Source organism: Sus scrofa, chromosome 14, assembly GCF_054392235.1.
Source record: "Sus scrofa isolate SSC_HxYL_T2T_F1_AM1 chromosome 14, Sscrofa_HxYL_maternal_Yorkshire_Landrace_v2.0, whole genome shotgun sequence".
Taxonomy (NCBI): domain Eukaryota; kingdom Metazoa; phylum Chordata; class Mammalia; order Artiodactyla; family Suidae; genus Sus; species Sus scrofa.
Window position 1 is genome coordinate 118,276,841 of NC_139396.1, and position 22,148 is coordinate 118,298,988.

General features: G+C 33.9%; 1 protein-coding gene across 34 annotated transcripts in view; it reads left to right on the forward strand.

Annotated features, from left to right (window-relative positions):
• Positions 1–22,148, forward strand: part of PCDH15 (protocadherin related 15) — a 1,617,506-nt gene that overhangs the window by 1,320,758 nt on the left and 274,600 nt on the right. For all 34 annotated transcript variants that reach the window (XR_014827612.1, XR_014827610.1, XR_014827605.1 and 31 more), the window contains 3 exons: positions 7,300–7,434; positions 8,950–9,099; positions 20,961–21,154. Coding sequence is in view for 13 of the 34 variants with exons in the window: in XM_084996683.1 (XP_084852809.1) it covers positions 7,300–7,434; positions 8,950–9,099; positions 20,961–21,154 (479 nt within the window). In the remaining 21 variants the exon portion in view is untranslated. The remainder of the gene's footprint in view (positions 1–7,299; positions 7,435–8,949; positions 9,100–20,960; positions 21,155–22,148) is intronic.

Genomic DNA, 22,148 nt, shown 5'->3' on the forward strand with positions numbered 1-22,148 from the left:
TTCTGTGTACATTTTGTCTTTTTTTTTTTTTTTTTTTTTGCTATTTCTTGGGCCGCTCCTGCGGCATATGGAGGTTCCCAGGCTAGGGGTCTAATCGGAGCCGTAGCCACCAGCCTACACCACAGCCACAGCAACGCAGGATCTGAGCCTCGTCTGCAACCTACACCACAGCTCACGGCAACGCCAGATCGTTAACCCACTGAGCAAGGACAGGGACCGAACCTGCAACGTCATGGTTCCTAGTCAGATTCGTTAACCACTGCGCCACGACGGGAACTCCTGTGTACATTTTGATGTAGAAAAACAATATTTATTTTAAATAAACTTATAGACACAAACACTGCATAAAATATACTGTCTCTGTCAGAAGAATAAGCCAGAACATTATCATCTATTTCCACTTATAGTATACCACACTTGAAACTAGTACTATCCTTACAAACGAGTGATAACTGGTAAACATTTCCAAATCTGCCTTTTTAAATTCTTGGACTTAAATACCCAAACAGGAGTTCCCTTCATGGCTCAACAGTTAATGAACCTAAGATCCATGAAGATATGGGTTCAATCCCTGGCCCCGCTAGTGGGTTAAGGATCTGGCATTGCCATGAACTGTGGTCTAGGTCATAGACATGGCTCAGGTCCCAAGTTGCTGTGGCTGTGGCGTAGATGGGCAGCTACAACTCCAATTGGACCCCTAACTTGTGAACCTCCATATGCCTTAGGTGTGGCCCTAAAAAGCAAAAAAAAAAAAAATAATAAAAATAAATAAATAAACCCAGACACTCATCGACAGTACCTATGTGATGTGTGCTATATTACATAGATTTTAAAAGGTTGCTATTTTAAATGTTAATAAACTTAAAAATTTATATCTTAGAAATTAAATGTGCAGGTTAAATTAGAATTAGCTGTAATATGCCTTGTGCAATACAACCATTATGTATTATTATTTTATACATATATAAATCAATCTGAAGTTCTGGAAAATCTTATTTTAGTCTCCAGCTAGTTATTATAAAAGGACTTGAAGTGAAGACAATTAAGTTATCAAAAGGTGTTTAATGCTTCTAGTTATCAAATATGACAGTCTGTTTATGAAGTCCTGATAATCATCTTAAAATGGGAAGCACTTAACAATGAAAATCTTGTTGCTTTCATTAATTGGTTATCAGTGTAGTTTGTGACATAAACATATTCTACTGCAATCACGTATGCATACACTGGTTTACAACCCAACACTCATTGAAGTAATGCATTCCTGGTATTAAAAAATGCTTAAAACTTAGTGAGTGTATGAATGAATATATCTTAACAAATTTACTAACAGATACCACAGTTGAAAGGAAGAAGAGAAATTGAGAGGGAATTGGTTATAAAGTAGAGAGTGGTTAAAATAATTAAACAAAGAGAAAATAATAAATATTTGGTAAGCAAATCAAGTAGCGAGTCTTGCTCAGCTTGAATTAGTTGTAGTGTAAAATATGAGTAAAAGATACTCTTTTCATTTGACCATTTTTGGCACACTCAGAAGATATATGGATTTAAAAACCTAGTGATTTTTACCTTGATAAGTAAAATCAGGGATAAATACCAAAAAAGGGCAAGCACTAATACTTAGTGGTTTTTTTTTTTCATTTAAACTGTATGCTAACATTTATGATTATTTAAAAATGATACTATAAACTAAAAACAACCTATAGTATAGCACAGAGAAATCTATTAAATATTCTTTAGTAACCTATATGGGAAAAAAAGAATGTATATGTATGACTGATTCACTTTGCTGTATACATGAAACTAACACAACATTGAAGGTCAACTATATATACCCCAATAAAATTAAAAAAAAGAACATTTTGGAAAGGTTGTGCTAATTCTAGTGAAAATGCTGGCATGAAAGAATGTCAGAGTGATTTGAATGTCCATATCATACTGACAATAATAAAGTCATGATAAAACTACAAAAAAATGTAATAATTGCATTTTATGACAGTTGACTTTATAAAAAAAAGAAGAATCCCCAAAATGTGGTTTGAAATATATTTTTTAATTTTTAATATTTTATTGAATATAGTTTATTTACGATGTTTTGATAATTTCTGCTATAAAACAGATCCAGTTGTACATATACACACATCTTTTTTTTTTAAGATTCTTTTCACATATATTATTTGCAGAATATTGGGTAGAGTTCCCCATGCTATACAACAGGTACCCATTGGCCAGTTATTCCGTATGCCACAGCGTGCATATGCCAACCCCAAACCTCTAGTCCTTCCCTCCCTGCTACCTGTCCCCTTTGGCAACTATAAATTGGTTTGTTTTCAAAGTCTGTTGGTCTGTTTCTGTCCTGAAAATAAGTACATTTGTATCCTTTCTATCTTTTTTTAGATTCCTATGTTATATTATATGATGGTTGTCTTTTTAATAGCTGACTAGTATGATAATCTCTAAATCCACCCATGTTGCTGCAAAGCGTTTTATTTATTTATTTATTTTGCTTTTTAGGACCACATATGTGGCATATGAAAGTTCCCAGGCTAGGGATCAAATTGGAGCTGGCCACAGCTACAGTCACAGAATTTCGAGATCTGAGCCATATCTGCAAGCTACACAACAGCTCATGGCAATGCTGGACCACTGAGCAAAGCCAGGGATATAACCCACATCCTCAAGGATACTAGTCAGGTTTGTTACCACTGAGCCACAGTCAGAATTCCTGTGTGGACTTTTTGATGATGACCATCTGGCTTGTGTAAGGTAATTTTGATTTGCATTTCTCTAATAACTAGGGATGTTGAACATTTTTTTCCTGTGTTTTTTGGCCATCTATATGTCTTCTTTGTAGAAATGTCTGTTTAGATCTTCTGCCCGTTTTTTTTGGATTGTTTCTTTTTTTTGACATTGAGCTATATGAGTGATTTTTAAATTTTGGAGATTAATTCCTTGTCAGTTGCTAATTTGCAAAGATTTTCTCCCATTCTGTGGGTTGTCTTTTTGTTTTGTTTATGGTTTCCTTTGCTGTGGAAAAACTTTTAAATTTAATTAGGTTCCATTTATTATTGTTTTTATTTTTATTACTCTAGAAAGTAGATCTAGGAAGATATTGCTGTGATTTATGTCAGAGAGAGTTCTAAGAGTTTTATAGTATCTGATATATCTAGGTCCTTAATCCATTTTGAGTTTATTTTTGTGTATGGTGTTAGAGAATGTTCTAATTTCATTCTTTTATATGTAGCTGTCAGTTTTTATCAGCACCACTTACTAAAGAGGCCATCTTTTTTCTGTTGTATAGTCTTGCCTCCTTTGTAGTAGATTAGTTGACCATAGGTATGTGAGTTTCTTTCTGGGCTTTTTATCCTGTTCCATCAATCTATATTTCTGTTTTTGTGCCAGTACTGTACTGTTTTTATGATTGTAGCTTTGTAGTATAGTCTACATTCAGGATACCTGATTCCTCCAGCTCCGTTTTTCTTTCTCAGGATTGCTTTGGCTATTCGGGGTCTTTTCTGTTTCCATACAGATTTTTTTTTTTGGTCTTTTTGTCTTTTTAGGGCTGCACCTGTGGCATATGGAGTTTCCCAGGCTAGGGGTCTTATCAGAGCTGTGGCTGCCAGCCTACACTAGAGCTACAGCAATGCCAGATCCGAGCCTCATCTGAGAACTACACCACAGCTCATGGCAATGCCAGATCCTTAACCCACTGAACGAGGCCAGGGATTAAACCTGCAACCTCATGGTTCCTAGTTGGATTCATTTCCACTGCACCACGACAGGAACTCCTGTGGCCATATAAATTTTAAAAAATTTTGTTATAGTTCCGTAAAAAATTCCATTGATAATTTCATAGGGATTATGTTGAGTCTGTAGATTGCTTTGGGTAGCATAATCATTTGACAACACTGAATCTTCCAATCTAAGAGCATGGTATATTTAAACAATAAAAAAGGGCAAACACACTTACTCAGTTTTTTTTTTAATTAGTTGAGATTGCATACTAACATTTGTGACCATTTAAAAAATAATAAACTACCAAGAATCTACTATATAGCACAGGGAAATCTACTCAATATTCTGTAATAACCTATGTGGGGAAAAAGAATGCATATCTGTAACTGATTCACTTTGCTGTATACCAAAAATGAACACAACAATGTAAATCAACTGTACTCCAACTGTATTTTATTTTCAAGAAAATAAAGAACATTATGGAAAGGTTGTGTTAATTCCAGTGAGGCTGTTGACATTAAAGATTGTCAAAGTGATTTGAATATCTATATCATACCAACAATAATAAAGTCATGATAAAACTACAATAATAGTAATAGTTGAATTTTATGACAATTGACTCTAAAGTATAACAAAATAAGAAGAATCACCAAAATATGGTTCAAAAATGTGTTTTAATATGTATATTATAATTTACTTTTATTTATTTATTTATTTACTTACTTACTTATTTGTCTTTTTAGGGCTGCGCCCCCTGCATATGGAGTTTCCCAGGCTAGGGGTCGAATCAGAACTGTAGCCACTGGCCTACACTATAGCCACAGCAATGCGGGATCTGAGCTGTGTCTGCAACCCATACCACAGTTTGGGACAACACCAGATCCCCAAACCACTGAGTGAGGCCAGGGATCAAACCTGTGTGCTCATTGATACTAGTCAGATTCATTTCCACTCAGCCATCTATCTTTTTATCAACTAATGTATTTGATTAATAGATTAATACCCTATTTCCTAGCCATGCTTAGCTGAAATGAGAACAGCTAAGGTACCTATTGGAAAATATCTGTGTCAAGACTCCTGACTTTTTACAACTCTTAAAAATTTTGATTATTTTATAGTAAAGGGACCAATGGAATTATCATCTATGGTATTAATTTTTTTATTGTTTCAGAATAAATGTAGCACATTGACCATATCAAAATCATGGACACAGTAGCTATCGTAACATAGCTAAGTTATATCTCCTAAGGAGATTTTGCAAAGACAGGACTGATATCAGGTCCAAATGAAACTATTCATTTTAAGTTTATTGGATTATACATCTTGAAGCTTTAAGTAGATGTATAGATTAAAGTATCTATAAATCAAACCATGGACACCTTTTAATAGCACTGTGGGAGTTCCCATTGTGGCTCAGTTGGTTAAGAACCTGATGTTGTCTCTGTGAGGATGCAGGTTCTATCCCTGGCCTCACTCAGTGAGTTAAAGATTTGACATTGTTACAAGCTGTGGCACAGGCCACAGCTGCAGTTCCAATTCAATCCCTGGCTCAGGAACTTCTATATGCCACAGGTATGTCTGTCAAAAGAAAAAAAAGTAGTAGTGTTGTTTTTCAACTTTCTCATTTTTACGTAGTTTTTTGTTTGTTTATGTTTTTACCTTTTTAGGTCCACACCAATGGCATATGGAGGTTCCCAGGCTAGGGGTTGAATGAGAGCTGTAGCTACTAGCTTACGCCACAGTTCACGGCAACGCCAGATCCTTAACCCACTGGGCAAGGCCAGGGATCAAACCTGTGCCCTCATGGATGCTAATCAGATTCATTTCCACTGAACCATGATGGGAACTCCTACTTAGAGACTTTTAAAATGTGAGCTCTAATATATATTTTTTAAATCAACAATGTGTTTAATAATTCTACCCTCAGCCTTTGATATCAGACTTAAAAAATAACCTGTGATATTATAGTTTACATCATTATATTTTAAAAGTTGTCATAATCTATAAACACCTTATCTCCTTGTATCATTCCTGTTCCTATTTTTCCATAGCCTTCTAGGTAGCCCAGTCTTTCTCACTCTTCCTTTTATACTTGCCACACCTTCCTTGGTATTCCACTACACACAAACACCAATCCAGGCCTCCCCCATGTATGTCTTTGTTCTTTCTCTGAGTTGCAGAGATTAATACTTTATCTTTCATGGAGGTCAATGAGATTGTAAAGGATTTCCAATGTCTAGTTAATTACCTCTGTTTTTAACTTTCACAATCACTTTCTCTATGTTTATATCATTTTTTCTAAAGTCTTTTATCAGACACCTATGGTCAATTCATATATTTTGAATTTAATCATCTGAAATATTTTAATTAAAATCAATATTATGTTTTCTCTTAGCGAATCTTTAAGGTATTAATATGAGAAAGAGAAAATACAGTATTTATAGGTGATGAATTATACATAACCAATTTGATTTCTATTTTACATTAAACATGAGAGCAGGATAATAATATGCCTATACACAGTTTATTACTACAAACAAAGTAATGATTATACTGCTAAAATTCTGGGATTTAGTTTCCTTTTCTTACACTTATTTCTTATTTCTTGATTGAAGTGAAGTTCTGAAAATACTGATATTAAATAATAAGAGTGTATTCAATTGGATTGTTTTATTCTCCTTCCTCCTATTTTTCATTTTATTCACCTTAGTTATATGAGTTCTTATTTAAGTATTTTATTTTCTACAAAATGAGTAATTGTCTTTGGACAGTTTTGCTCAGTTGTGAGTAGATATATAGTTAAATATCCCTTTAGAAATTATTTTTTTATTATTAAAGTATGGTTGATTTACAATGTTGTGCCAATTTCAGGTATATAGCAAAGTGGCTACGTCATATGTATACATACATATATATGTCTGTGTGTGTGTGTGTGTGTGTATATATATATACATGTATTATACACACCATATACACACACACACACACACACATACACATAAACACACATACCTTTTCTTATATTATCTTCCATCACAGCCTATTCCAAGAGATTGGATATAGTTCCTTGTGCTACAGAGTAGGATCTCATTTCTTATCCTTTTTTTTTTTTTTCCAGGGCCTCACCTGCAGCATATGGAGGTTTCCAGGTTAGGGGTAGATTCGGAGCTCTAGCTGCCAGCCTACACCACAGCCACAGCAAAACACGGGATCCGAGCCGTGTCTGCGACCTACACCACAGCTCATGGTAACGCCTGATTTCTAAGCCACTGAGTGAGCCCAGGGATCGAACCTGCGTCCTCATGGATGCCAGTCAGATTCATTAACCACTGAGGTATGATGGGAACTCCTTATCCATTCTAAATGTAATAGTTTTCATCTGCTAACCCCAAATTCCCAGGCCATCCCATTCTTCCCCTCCTCCTTGGCAACCACAAGGCTGTTATCTTTAGGAATTCTTAATAGCTATACTTATCTGTAGTAAACTTGAAAAACTAATTTCTGGGTAATGAACTAATAGCTTCATTATTTATTTAACATTTTAAATAATCACTTTTTTTTTTTAAGACAAAAGACCCAGAGCTTCACCTTTTTCTGAATGATTATACTTCAGTCTTCACTGTCACACAGACTGGAATCACTCGCTACCTCACCTTGCTTCAACCTGTGGACAGGGAAGAACAGCAAATTTACACCTTTTCGGTAAAGACATTTTGTGTGCATGTGTGCGTGTGTATGCAAGAGAAAGAGATTTCTGTTTAAAACTGTAAAGCTCAATTATTTGAAAAGAAAAATGCAATTTCCTTAAGTAAAATCATAGAGATATAAGTAATAAAAAATTCTTCATGTTTATTTCTCTTTTTTCTGTTTGTAAGTTTGTTGTTTGTCTAGTTTTGTTAGTATTTTTTTCCAACAGAATAAAAACAAATTTGAGATGGCAACAAGAAAATGGAAATCTCATTCTTCACCATAGACTCATAACTGACTTAAATTGAGATATTGTAAATTGGAATCAACAAAGTAAAGAATTATTTTCTAACATTTATTTACTTGTTTATTCATCTATTTTCAATTTTGTCCTAGTGTTAGGCCAGTGGTTCTCACTGGGGATGATACCTGCACCCAACACCATCCCCATCCTGCCCTTCCCCAGGCCATTTTGCAATATCCGGATATGTTCTTGGTTGTTACTCTGATGAAGATGTGCTTTCGGCATCTGGTGGGTAGATACCGAAGATGCTGCTAAACCTCTTATGATACACAGGATGGTCCATCACAACAAAAATTCCTAGGTTAGGTTAACCAAACACACACACACACATGCACGCACACACAGAAAGATTATTAAAGCTGTGATTGTAAATACTTCTCATGATATAGAAACACACATACGTGTGTGTGTGTGTGTGTGTGTGTGTGTGTGTGTGTGTGTATTAGGGTTGAGAGTTAAATAGAGGAAGCTATATTTATTATCCAAATTTATGAGCTACATTTTATTCAAACATAAGAGAAAAATGAGCTGATAGAAAAGTGCGGGTATGGAACTTGGATAGTGGTTCTTCTGGAGAAGCTTACACAGCAGACTCATAGCATCCAGAAAATCTGAAGTCCACAGTTAAAACTTTGATACAGAGTGGATTTCAGAAGTCATTCAGAACAAGGATAGTAGTGTTATAGCCCTGATTTTTGTGAGACCTTCTTTAAAAGTTAATAATGCAATTAAGATATGCTATTAACTAATGCCAATGAATCCTTTAAAAATTGTGTTTTTTGAATTACTCAAAAATGGTATTACATATTTAGGGCACCTACTTTCTTGAGCATGTTGGCTATAAAAGCAACTATTGCATTGTACACAAAATATGTAAAAATGGAAAATATTTTCCTATTAATTTTTTAAAGTTTAAAGAGTAGTTAAGATTTAGCAATGTTATTGGCCTTGTTTAAGCCTCTAGGACATTTTGTGTATTTGCTTATTTAAAATGCGCTTGGAATTGAATACATTAAAAATAAAGCAGAATCTTCTACAATTGCTTCTTAGCACATTTGATTATATGTGCTATTATAGTTTTATTGCTTCCTTTTAGCAAAAAGCATTTCGGTATCCTTTTAAAACTGTAAATTACACATGAGAAACTTCTTAAATTGTAGGAGTGAATTCTCTACTGCTTATGTTTGCATAACTTTTCTATTAAATGTATTTTTCTACCCCTAAAGATAACAGCATTTGATGGTGTGCAAGAAAGTGAGCCAGTTATCGTTAATATTCGGGTGATGGATGCAAATGATAACACTCCAACGTTCCCTGAAATATCCTATGATGTCTATGTTTATACAGATATGAACCCTGGAGACAGTGTTATACAGGTAACTAAGCATATAATATGAATATATGTTCAAAACAGTTATTTCCATGGGCATTACCCAACGCATTGGTTAAGAAATTGCTTAAGAAATAAAAATGAATTTCAGACTTATTTTGTGGCATAATTTAGCTTAAAAAGCTTTAAATTTATGTTTACTTTTCAAATGAAAGTACGTTTAAATAGAATTAACTAGATGCACATATAGCTGTTTGACCTTCTTATACTTGACTTTTAAAATTTTAATATATTGAACATATTTAATTGATAAAATGAATATATTTAATATACCGAAATTTCAAGTATAAGACATGTAATTTAAAACTTCAAATTATTTTGAACTCTCGTAGAAATGGGTTAAATTTCCCTTGGTGATAAATACAATGGACTGCATAAATAAATTGATGGATAATACTATTAGACATTGATTTCTTGGACATAAAATGGAATCATTACAGTAGGAAAAATTAAGGTTAGACAATTAATGATATATTTGAACACACAGAAATCTGGCAGAATCTTTGTCCTCGATTTTCCTTATTTTTAAAATTATGCTTATTACATTTAAATAAAGTACAGTTTATCTCAAAATATTTTTGTATTCTGAATATAAATCATAAAGAAGTAATAATTTTCTTCTTTGAAGATATTTAGATATCTGGAAAATAGTTGACTCCAGTACTTTCCAAACTGGCTGTATATAACAATTATCTAGGGAGCTATTCAGAAATATGGATGAGCAAGATGCCCTTCAGGCATCTTGGATCTGAAGCTCTGTAGATCATACTTAGGAAATCAATTAGAAAAATAAAGCAAAAGGTTTCAATTGTCCAGTCATTGAAAATATAAACAGTAAGGCCACTGTTTATATTTTCCTTTACATTACAGAATCAGACTTAATAATTTGAAATTACTCTCAAGCCAGGAAAGCCATAATTTTATATGCCTTTTAGAGTATTGGGATGGCTCCAAATTATTGCAAAATTTTATGCATAGTATATAGCATATAATGTATATACTATGTAACAGTATATTTTATATTGAATATAATCTATTGTATAATAGCACATTATATAATGAGTACTAATAAATTTATATATCTATATATTTCACTATAAAATAAATAGTTCAGAGTAGTAAGGAAGCAGTCCAAATGCCTCCGCAGTGTACTTCAGTCTTCATGTTATGGTAGCTCTTCTCTCCAGCTTCATCTTTGACCCTCTATTCCTGCATGTATGTTTCAGTCCTACTAAACTGCTACTTCTAGCTACCTGAATAATGTGCCTTGCTCTTTCCTATTTTTTTCCAATTATCTCCTTTTTCTTGATCGCTTTCCCTTCTATATATAGCTTGATTACTTTCTCTTATTCTTTATATTTTTTTTTTCTGAAGAAGAAGCATACCATATTAGTTTTCAGTAAATAACCCTGGCAATTCTTCCTTAATAGTTACTGTTTTGATACCCACCAACAACACAGTAGTTTGCAGTCGGGATACCATGATAGAGTGGTGTGTCCTCATCAGTGTGAAATGTATGCGAAAAAATAGTAAATTTCTCATGACCTTTGTATACTACCTTAAGTTAACCAAGATCATTTTTTATCTGATATTATACAAGGCTAACTCATTTTTGTCCTACAGGACCCAACTCAAAATGTCACCTCCTCAAAGAAAAGTTTCCTAACAGCTTAATGTCAATAGCCTCCCAGCACACACAAACATATACACCCTAGTCACACATTCCTTCTCTATAACTTACTTTCTCTCATCACTTTCATAGCTGCTATGACCAATTTCTTTTCTTCTTGTCCCTACCCCAAACTAAAATCTGCCATAGTGACTATCTGTCTTGTTCGCAACTGTAATGCTAGCACATGCCAGATATATTAACCATGTAGTAAATATTCAAAAGATGATTATTACTTATTTTGCATGATATAGTTGTCAATAAAAATTAGAAATTATTGAGTGCTGTCCCTCATTTATCTATTGGATTAAGATATGCTTTCTTCAGTGCTATAGAAAGGGGTGACTTCATAGACTGAACACTAGAAATTCACCTTAAAGTGCATCTCATGTTACTGTACTTTGCTATATATGTGGTAGTAAAGAAAAGATCTCAAACAGCCACCATACATTTTATTCATGTGTTGGTTATGGCAGTTGTCACATTTATGACATCATCCCATTTCCCCTCTTGAGGAAAGAACTATAATTTATTAACTTCTGTATCCGTAGTCTCTGTATCCATGGTGCCTAGCATATAGTAGATGCCTAATATAGTAGATGCTTAATAAATGAGGATGAAAGAAAGGAAGGAAGGCCTGCAGATAAGTGGATCTGAATGAATAGGAAAGTGTAAAGTGTATTGACCTTTATTTCCAGTCAATTAATGGACCTAGAGATCTACATTTATCTTTCCTGAGACATTTCTTCATAGGGAGTAATACAGATACAGATAAAGGAATGACATGTTATTGTCATGTTCTTATTTAATTAGATATGATTTTCATCTCTATAATAACGTAATTGGGAAAAAAAGTAAGTTTATATAGAAAAACAGCCAGCAGGGAACTTGAAAGTGTAACTAAGAAAACGATAGCAATTAGGTGGTAGAACCGTATCTCAAAAATGTTTGCCTTGGGGAATCAGAAGCTTGTTTCTGACATTTGCAGGCTACAAAAGTTAATTTCCCTTATGTTTTTCTTTATAAAACACATTTAGCCTTGCCTTTAAAGATTCATATTTAATATATTCCCTGGACTATGCAGATTATGAAAATAGACTGTTGTTTGTGACTATAAGCCTCTAATTTTTTAAATTATTTAAATGCCAAGAAGCAAAGCTTTATAATAGTATTTTTAATGCTATTCCTGGTATGTGGTAAAAGGGTGGTGTGGCTATAAAACATTCTCCAAGGACCTAGAAATCAAAGAAAATGTATATCCCATTGAGAGAAGAATTTTAAAACAGAGCAAAATGATTCAGAACTGTGATTTGCAACTGCCTGTTAAGGGTCATAAAATGGGTTCTCATTCTCCTTTCACCCATAACCCTTCTATCACTGCCTTTCCTCATTAAGCCAACAGAAGATCAATTTATTTCTTCTTTGGTTAGTAATTTTTCATCAGGAAGAGTGAAAGTGTGAGAAACAAAGGGAGATGTGAACATCCTCCAGCAAAAAGAACCCTGGATAACAGATTTTAAGTAGTGTAACTAGATCATTTTCAGTGTAGCCATGAGACTTTCTTGGCCTGATATAAGTATGCAATTTTTTGAGTTCACTGTCTTCTTATTATGAGGTAGGTATCCTTGCCAACATCATGAATAGATTAGCTATAAAAATGTGAGTGTCCAGGTCCGTGTTAAAAGTTTTCACTCATAAACTGGTCTTTTGGCTTGATCTATATCTATTACTTGATTATTGTACAAAGGAACAGGATGATTCTGACATGTATGGTTCATGAAATACACTTAAGGGAGTGCTGCCATAAAACAGCATCAGTCTCTTTCACAACTGGAAATTTAGTGTGATCAGATTATTAGTACTTCTTGTGTTTAGAGAAAAATTGCTGGCATGAGTATGATTCTTTTCTTCAGTTCATACAGCATATTTCATTCTGCACAAAAGAAAATTTTGCACACCATCAGTGAAATCTTAAAGGTTGATACTAATGAATATCATGCTCTCTTGTGTTAAGGTCTCTTTTCACACATTGCTAGTTTTTTTGAAAAACCAATTGTTCTATATTAAAGATATGTATTTTGCTATATAATATTAATATTTTAAAGATGTAGAGTTTAATATCTGTAGTTAGCGATCCAGTCCAAATTACATAGATGCTATTCCTAAAGTTTTATAATTCTCCTAAATCAAGGTTCTCAATCCTATCTGAGTATTAGAATTCTGCTTGGGAAATTTTTAAGAATATTAATGCCTAGACTACAACCCGAGATGTTTTTATTTAAATTATCTGGCAACACAGAGTAGAGTCACCTGGAGATATTTTATTGAATAAAACAAAGCAGCTCTAATAGGCAGCCAATTGTGAGAAAAAAACTGCCTCGAACCTTAACAATGTTTTGTACCCTCTATGGAATCTTAATTCATTGAGAGGAACCCATATAGAGCTGGGCTTTGTTATGGTTGAGCTTACCCAGTTGATAAACTTAGAGAAAATATTAATGCTATCAATATACTGATCATAAACAGCTGTATTGTGAATTACTATACACAGATTATTTTTCATATTTGGATTTATATTACTTTTCAATAGTCATCCCTCTTCCCTAATATATTTAGAAACACAGCTTTTCCAAGAAAATGAGTTTGTAATGCAATTTAATTAATTAATTAATTAATTTTTGTCTTTTGTCCTTTTAGGGCCTCACCCATGGCATATGGAGGTTCCTGGGCTAGGAGTCTAATTGGAGCTATTGCAGCCGGCCTACACCAGAGTCATGGCAATGCCAGATCCAAGCCATGTCTGCAACCTACACCACAGTACCCAGCAACGCCAGATCCCTAACCCACTGAGCGAGGCCAGGGATTGAACCCACAACCTCATGGCTCCTAGTCAGATTCATTTCTGCTGTGCCATGACAGGGAACTCTAAATTAATTTATTTTTATATTCACCTAGCATGTTTTTAGGTTGTCATAGTTAAAGTGGTCCATGATTTAATTTCAATAATTAATTCCTAAATGCTTTCATTTTTTATGAAGCATTTGTTTAATTGTATATAATTGTTTTTAAAATCATGTACGTTGTGCAATTTTAATTTTGACAATATTTTTTCTCATTACTACAGTTCTTTATATTGTCGATGTACTAGATAGTTGACTTGAAATTTGATAATGCTCTAGAAGAAACAAAAGTATGCAGTATGTTTTATACTTTTTTCTTTCCTCTATGTCACCAAAGCATTTTAGTATTTTTTTACCTTGTTGCTCCAAAGAAAGTTTTTCCCTCCCAGCTCCTTCTCATAGTAATTTATGTTACAATGCCAAAGCATATTCATTGGGTAAAAGAAAAATACTTAGGTATTGAGAAGTTTCAAAGACAGGTTATCTTGGAAAAATATAATATTTCAAATAGATAGAGGAGTAGGGATTTCTAAGCCTGGTAAGCATGTTTATTTGATTAGGCAAAGAAACAAATGAAAACAACACAGGGCAGGTCCTAATATATATAATATATACAAACGCATGTTATGTATGTATTTCTTAGACAAATTATAATTTAATATATATAGATTTTTGTATATTTAATACAAAACAAGATGCTCTGAAAAATACACAGAATGAATAAGACACTATCATAACCCTTAAGGAGGTTAATATATTTTGTAAGAGATAATCCTTACTCACAGTGAAATAATCAGAATATATCAGAAACCACTATTGGATTGTTATATGAGGTAAAAGATAATAAAATAATACAAGAATTCATCAAAAAGTGAGTAGGGAAGGATATCTCTTAGGAATTAAAGAGTTGGGAAGGTATGTTGCAAATTAGAACTTCATAAACCTATTTGGGTGTTTAGTACTTACATAGGCAGGTGAAGAGGATGGATGGTATTGGAGGTGAGGTAATTTGATCAAAGGCATGGTAATTTAATGAGACATTAAGGTTACCAATTTGACTGCTTTGGAGAGGGGAGGAACTGAATGATAAAAATTTTGATTTTGTTTTATTAAGTCAGGTATTCCTTGGCCTTCTCAACTTTTCTGTACTTTTATGTTGCCTTTCTATCCTTATCTAGTAGTACTTCTGTTAAAGATAGTTTTCTTCCCTGTCTCCTCTTCTAGACCTCAAGCTATTTGGCAGAAATTAGGCTGTTCGTATCTTCTACACTCTGCATTTTCAGAGATGAGTGTCTGGCACAAAATAAGGTGTGGATAAATGTATCAGTTTATACATCAATTAATTAAAGAAGAAATACCCAGCCTAGCAAGGTCACTTAGATTTGGCGCTATAAACAATGTAAGATTTCTTGAGGAAGTATTTAAGGCTGGATCCTTCAACTGATGGGTTAATGCTTGGGATTTGGGAATTGTTTGGAAACATACTTTGAGGATATTTTTAACTGAGGTAATGGAGATAGAAGTTGGGTGTGAGAGAATGCAGTAGCATTAAAGAATTTAAAGTTCTAGTTTTAAGTTTTAGAGTTTGAGTAATGAAATTCAATGAACCTCTACAAAAGGTTCATGAAGTTGCCAAAGAAAAGAAACAAGCCTCCCAGATTCTCAAGCAATATAGAGGAACACTTTAAGTTTTGTTGTTATTGTTTTGTTCTTTGGCTCTTTAGCAGGAAGAGGATTGCCTAGATGAGAGATCCCTCTCCAGTAGCAATCCTTTTAATAGTCCCTAAAAAGTTAATGTTGATGATATTATTAAGAGTGTTGATACCTCTTCCTGCATTATGTACCTGAAAGATACATTCGCCAACCAGCTCCTCTACTGAGGTGTCTACCATCTTAGTTTTTCCAGGATATGCTAAGCAGAAAAGAGATAGCCAATAGTCTAGTATGTTTTTTAGCTTCAAAGCATCACTGGTTCATACTAAGGCTCCAGAGAACATAAATCTAGAGGTGACTAAATTATGTATTGCTCAATTTGCTTGACCACCAGGAGCAGTCTTGGGTTCAGACTGACCTCCACCCTTGAGAGATTCAATAGACCTCTCCTAGTGCCAAGTTATTTAGCTATAAGTAAAGATACAGGATTGGCAATAACATAACCTTTACGGCAATAGCATGTTGGAAATCTTGTAACATCTATGTAAAAAACTTCTAAATGTCTTCTAAATCATCTTTATTCAGGCTGTATATGGCTGTGTGTTAGAATGTAACTGACATCTTGCTATAGTTTAGAGTGTCTGTAGTTCCCACAAACATACCCCTCTGACTCGTACTTCCAGGAGATCAAAAACAACTCTTAAATACACCATATTCCAATAAAATCATTGAATCAGTAAGTCATTTCTGAGTGAGGTTTATACAACTTTTCCCAAAGTAATTATGAAGTATGGTAGTCAGTAGTTTAGTGATATGATAGTTCATTCATGTATCACTTCATCATATGAAACAACTATAAATGCATAAGCTATTGCTGGCAATCACAAATATCAGCTTAGATCAAAGTTAAGATTTCTCTCAAGGCTTCAGATGGAGTAATACAATAAACATGGCCAAATACAAGATTCAAGTGATACATTCCAACCTAATATCCTGGCATGTCATCAAGGATACATTGACTCTAAATAATCCCAAAGGACCCCAGGTATATCTTGTACCTTGGCTTCATGTAAGAGCCAAATTTGGGGTCCTTCTCTGGCATTGGCCATGATTAAACATCACATATGAAAGGAGCAGAAAGGGGGATTATACCCTAGTTCTGAAAAGTTCTCTCAGAGAAAAATATGAAAGCATCCTTTCTTGAAATTTTATGTACTCTCCATCTGATATTCTACAATTTCACCTCGCTTTCTATTTATTACTTTTCTTAATACAGACTCACCCTCCCATGGTGGTATTTGCTGATTACTTTCCATTCATTAGGTTGATGTTTCCTCCCTTTTGTCCATTGCCAAAAAGGAGTAGGCTTAAAAAGGTGGCATGGAGTGGCATGAAGTAGACAATCAATTACCTGAGAATGGAGGAGGATATTAAGGTTTAAAAAAGAAACAAATAGCCAAATAGCCTAAAATCTGAAAAGTACATAGGAAGGGAGGAGAGATGGAGGAAAATGAATCAAATAATAATACAATAGCTGAACAATCAGAAAAATTCTGGCCAGCCTAAATGGTATCTTATTAATGAAAGACGAAATGGATAAAGATGGCCAAAGAACACACATGTGGCTAAAATTTTCTTTGTAATTTTTGAGAGCTTTATTGAGCTATAATTAATGTCCCAAAATACATCCTAAGTGTATATTTCAGTGATTTTTAGTAAATTTAGACATTTGTTCAAAAATTAAGACAATCTAATTCATAAAATTTGCAACACCCAAAAATGATTCCTCATGCTTGCTGCTTGCAGTCAATATTCACTCCCAGACCTAGCTCCAGGTAACCACTCTTCTGCTTTTTTGTCTCTAAATATTTTCTTTGTTTATAAATTTCAAAACATAGAATCATACAAAATTTAGTCTTTTTTGCCCAGTTTATTTTACTTAGCAGAATGGTTGTATGGTTCATCTATGCTTCAGTATAAATCAGTTCTGTATTTCTGTTTTTTTGATTTACTGAATAGTATTTCATGGAATCAAAGCACCACATTTTGTTTATCTGTTCACTAGTTGATGGCTACTTGAACTATTACTAGTTTTGAAATATATAAATAGTGTGACAAACTTTCTATGACTATAAATTTTTTATTCCTAGCAGATACATGCTGATACCTAGCAGTAGAATTAATAGTTGTACAAGTATATTCTTATCAAGAAAGTGCCAAACTGCTTTCCAAAATGGCAATACTATTTTATATATCCACTGACTCCTCACCAACACTTTCTATTGTCAATTTCTTTTTCAAAGTTACTTCAGAATTTGTGCCTAGCTGTATTGTGATTTTAATTTGCATTACCCTAATGACCAATGATTTTGAAATCTTTTCATGTGCTCATTAGCCATTTATAATCTTTGGTAAAATATCTATGACGATCTTCTGCCCAATTTTTATTTGTCTTATTTGTTTCCTTAGTATTGGCTTGTAATTGTTCTTATTAATATAAAAATACTATGTTTGTACTTGTGTTTTATAGTTTTGATGTGGTGATTATTTCTGTATCAACTATGACTTTTATTATATCCCTGCTTCATTTTTGAGATTCCAGTTTGATTTTTTTTGGTACAATGTGTTATCCAGTATTCTTTACATTTGTCCTTTTACATAAAGTGAGCAGTAGGGACAAATTGGATTTCTTTTTTTTTTGGTGGGAGCAAAGGGTGGTAGAAGACAAGAATTTATAGAATATATGCACATTAGAATATTGTGAGAAAGGAATTATGGGACAGCAAGATTGAACTTCCTGAAAACGATTTACTATATTATAGAAATGAAATGTGTAAACAAATAACTTAGTGTTTCTTACCATATAGTAAAAAAATTAAAAATCACAGATTTTATTTTACTTTCATCTGATAGCATATGAGCAACACTTTGGCTTTTCCATGTAAACCAGCCCATTTTTATTTAGGAATGGACTTCATATGCATATATATCTCATAGATCACTTATTGCAAGATCATTGAGATGTTATTGAATTAAATCCCCCCCAGAATTTAGTTTCAAGGTTTTTTGTAAGACATTATCATTTTTAAGAGTATTCAGAGCCAGTGTCTCAGCTCCTTTTTTTAAATCTTGGACCACTAATGATTTATTTTAAATATTTTTGTTTGCATGTATAGGGACTCAATTACGTGGATTCTTACCCATTATTTTATTACTTAGTGCTGAAAGACTAAAAAGTTGTATAAAGTTGTTTAAGTAACTTAAACATAGAATTCATTTTTGGCTTAGTTGTTAAACTTCCTACTTGCTAATGGTTCCTGCAAGCACTGTTTTCCCTGAATATATTATCTTATCTGTGGTTGGCTGGCTGTGCAGTTTGGGAATTGTTTCTATCACCTGTGCTTTGCAATACTATTTGGTATTTACAGCACCTCCCAAATGGGTGTCTTTTTCAACTTAATTATCATCCAGCTTATCCTCTCTTCCAGTATCATTTGTGAAAATGTTAAATGAGACCAGCCATAATACCTATATCCCTAAAGCACGTTCTTCAACATTTCTTGATGCATTGCCATTTATCATTAAATTCCTTTAGCCAATTTAAATCTCAGGAAGAATGTTAATATTGAATCCAGTTTGAGCTGAATTTTAATTAAGATTTCCTGAGACATTGTGTTAAGTGATTTGCTATAATCAAAACTAGTATCTTCTCTGCTACCACTATCCTCTAATTTTCTAATTTTATCCACACAGAAGAGAATGAGTCTATCTGGCTTGAATAGTTCTCCATAAACATATATCACCCATTTTGACTGTTTTTGCAAATTGTTTCCTTTTCCTTTGCCTTTAGGCCCTGTGTCTGTCATTCTCACACAAGTCCCAGAATCATTTCATGAAATGCTTTTCCTTCTGGCAACCACATCTGTCCACCCCCAAATACCCAATCTCAGACTTAGCTGAATTTATGCTTCCCTCTCAAATTTCCTTTTTTCCTCTCAATTATTTTGCTTCTACTTCTATGATCATTATTATTCTAAGTGCAGTGGATAATAAAAATAGAAATAGAATATGCACATTATATCCTCTTAAGCATGATGGAATGTGTAAAGTATTTTGTTTACTTGCATTAGGATAGCTAACATGATCCTTTGAATGGGTCATTAATTAACACAGCATTCCTGAAATTTAATTCAAGTTTCAAGGTAAATGTGTACACTCACATTATATCTAAGAAAGTGCACTAAAATGTCCAGTAGCTACCCAAAAGGGTCAGCAGATGATGAACAACTACTTTATAGAGGTGAAACTTATGAATTAGAAATAATACAAGTATATGTCAGTGAATAAGACTTTTTTCTACAACTTTATTTATTGCAATCCTGTGTGTTTTCCTCCTATGTGTAAACTGAAGCCAGCTTTCTTTTCTTCATCTGTCAAAGGATGAAAACAGAAATTCTGTGACTCTTCGTACAATGCATATTATAAGATTTTCCAGTAGAATCATTTTTTCCCTCCTATTAATTATATTTATCAGGAAGTCAAGGAGCCTTATTTAACATATTGAATCATAATTGCCTTAATTTTGGTTTATGAAGGTAATAATGGTAATTCCTCTTCTCATATATAATGACCCAAAATAGTCTAGACTGTTGGATACCATTTGCTCCAAAATTATTATGAATATGTGCAAATTAGCTTACAGATGCTTATGTGGTATTATTTCAGAGACTCTGAGTTGAATCCTTTTTCTCAAGAAAAACAATGCCTGGGCTTGATATTTTAATTTTCTAATTAGATATTCTACAACTGGAGATGTATTTGTTTGCTTTTGAGAAGGTAATACTTTAAGCTTTATAAGTCCTTTAAAGTCAGTGTGAACAAGATTATAAGAATCTTTCTGAAAGCCATGTATAAATAAAAAGAATCCCATTGGATTTCCTGTTGTGGCTCAGCGGTAAGGAACCTGACTAGTATCCATGAGGATGCAGGTTCAATCCCTGAACCTGCTCAGTGGGTTAGGGATCTGGAGTTGCTGTGGCTGTGGTATAGGCCAGCAGCTATAGCTCCAATTCAACCCCTAGCCTGGGAACTTCCATATGCTGCAGGTGCAGCCCTAAAGAGGAAAGAAAAAAAAAGGAATTTCAGGACAAGAGAGGCTCTGGGGGATAGGAAGGAAAACATTATGAGTGGGAAAAAAATAGAGCAAAAGGAAAAGATGGAAGTAATATAGGCAACCTTTACTTATTTCATATTTTGCAGGTGTATGTATTTGTTGCAAACAAGTCAGAAGATAGAGAAAAAAAAGTTCTTATAGAAATGTTAGATATGCTGTTAGGGCTTTCCTCTTTTTTTCCTTTAATAAATTAAAATAGTCTTTAAGATCCAAAACTTTTATCACTCTCACAAGAAAAGGAAAAATAGCTTTTCCTGCTGTGATGGCTTCACTATCAAAACAGAACACAGTAGCCTCAATTCAAGAAAACAGGAGTGTATATGCCAAAAGTACTTTCTTTACTTTTGTTTTGTTTTGTTTTTGAAAGCAAGCTTCTTTTGTTTGGGGAAAAAATGACACAATGGAGAAAAGTTGAGTCCAGAGAGGATTTATGTTGTGATTTTCAATTCCAGCTCACTGCAGTCGACGCAGACGAAGGGTCAAACGGGGAGATCACATATGAAATCCTGGTTGGGGCTCAGGGAGACTTCATCATCAATAAAACAACAGGGCTTATCACCATCGCTCCAGGGGTGGAATTGATAGTTGGGCGGACATATGCGCTCACCGTCCAAGCAGCGGATAATGCTCCTCCAGCAGAGAGAAGGTAATTTATATCAGAACCAATGCAGTCTTTTCATCCCTCCAGTTTAACCCCATAATTAAATTTAAGAAGCACAGCAAGCATTCTTTTATCCTATAAACATCTAAATTAAATCAGAAAATCAGAGAGACCAGATTCTCAGGAGCTGCATATTCTTCTTTGGTCAAACTGTGGGGAAAGTACAATAAAATAAGATTAAACCACAAAATAATTAACTGTGATTTTCGCAGTTGCGAAGGATGCATGTCTCTGTTGGGGGCAGGGGGGTGGGAACTGAGAAATATCAAAGGCATGTGTCCAATTTATTAGTGAAAAGCAAGGTTGCTGATAGAGTTTACGTGATACCTCAGGTTTTTAAGCCCTCTCTCACTGTCTGGATAATTATTTAAAAATTAGGTGTATATAATTTATCTAGAAGATCTGCCTATATATTATATACCTATATGTAATATAATCTCATATATGAGAAACATCAAGAGAGAAAAAAAGTAAAAGAACTAACTGCATCTATCTGGTCTCCCACCTGAAATATTCCTTTTGTTGATTATGGGTTTCTTTCCAGATTTTCAGCATATATTCTAAGAAAATGTGAATGAACAATACATTGCTGGACCTTCCTGGCTTTTTTTCACCCTCACAATATGTTTTAGGATTATTTTAATATACATACTGGGTAATTCCTTTAAAACTTTTTTGTTTTATCACAGCTACATAATATTCCTTCATAAATATGTAATATTGTTTAAGAAACCCACTATCGGTGGACTTTTAATTTTCAGTCTTGCTTTAACTGACAGTAAAGAAATAAGTAACATTGGGAATTCCCATCATGGCTCATTGGTTAATGAATCCAACTAGGAACCATGAGGTTGGTTTGATCCCTGGCCTCGTTCAGTGGGTTAAGGATCTGGTGTTGGTGTGAGCTTTGGTGTAGGTCACAGACGTGGCTCGGATCCAGCGTTGCTGTGGCTGTGGTGTAGGCTACAGCTCCAATTAG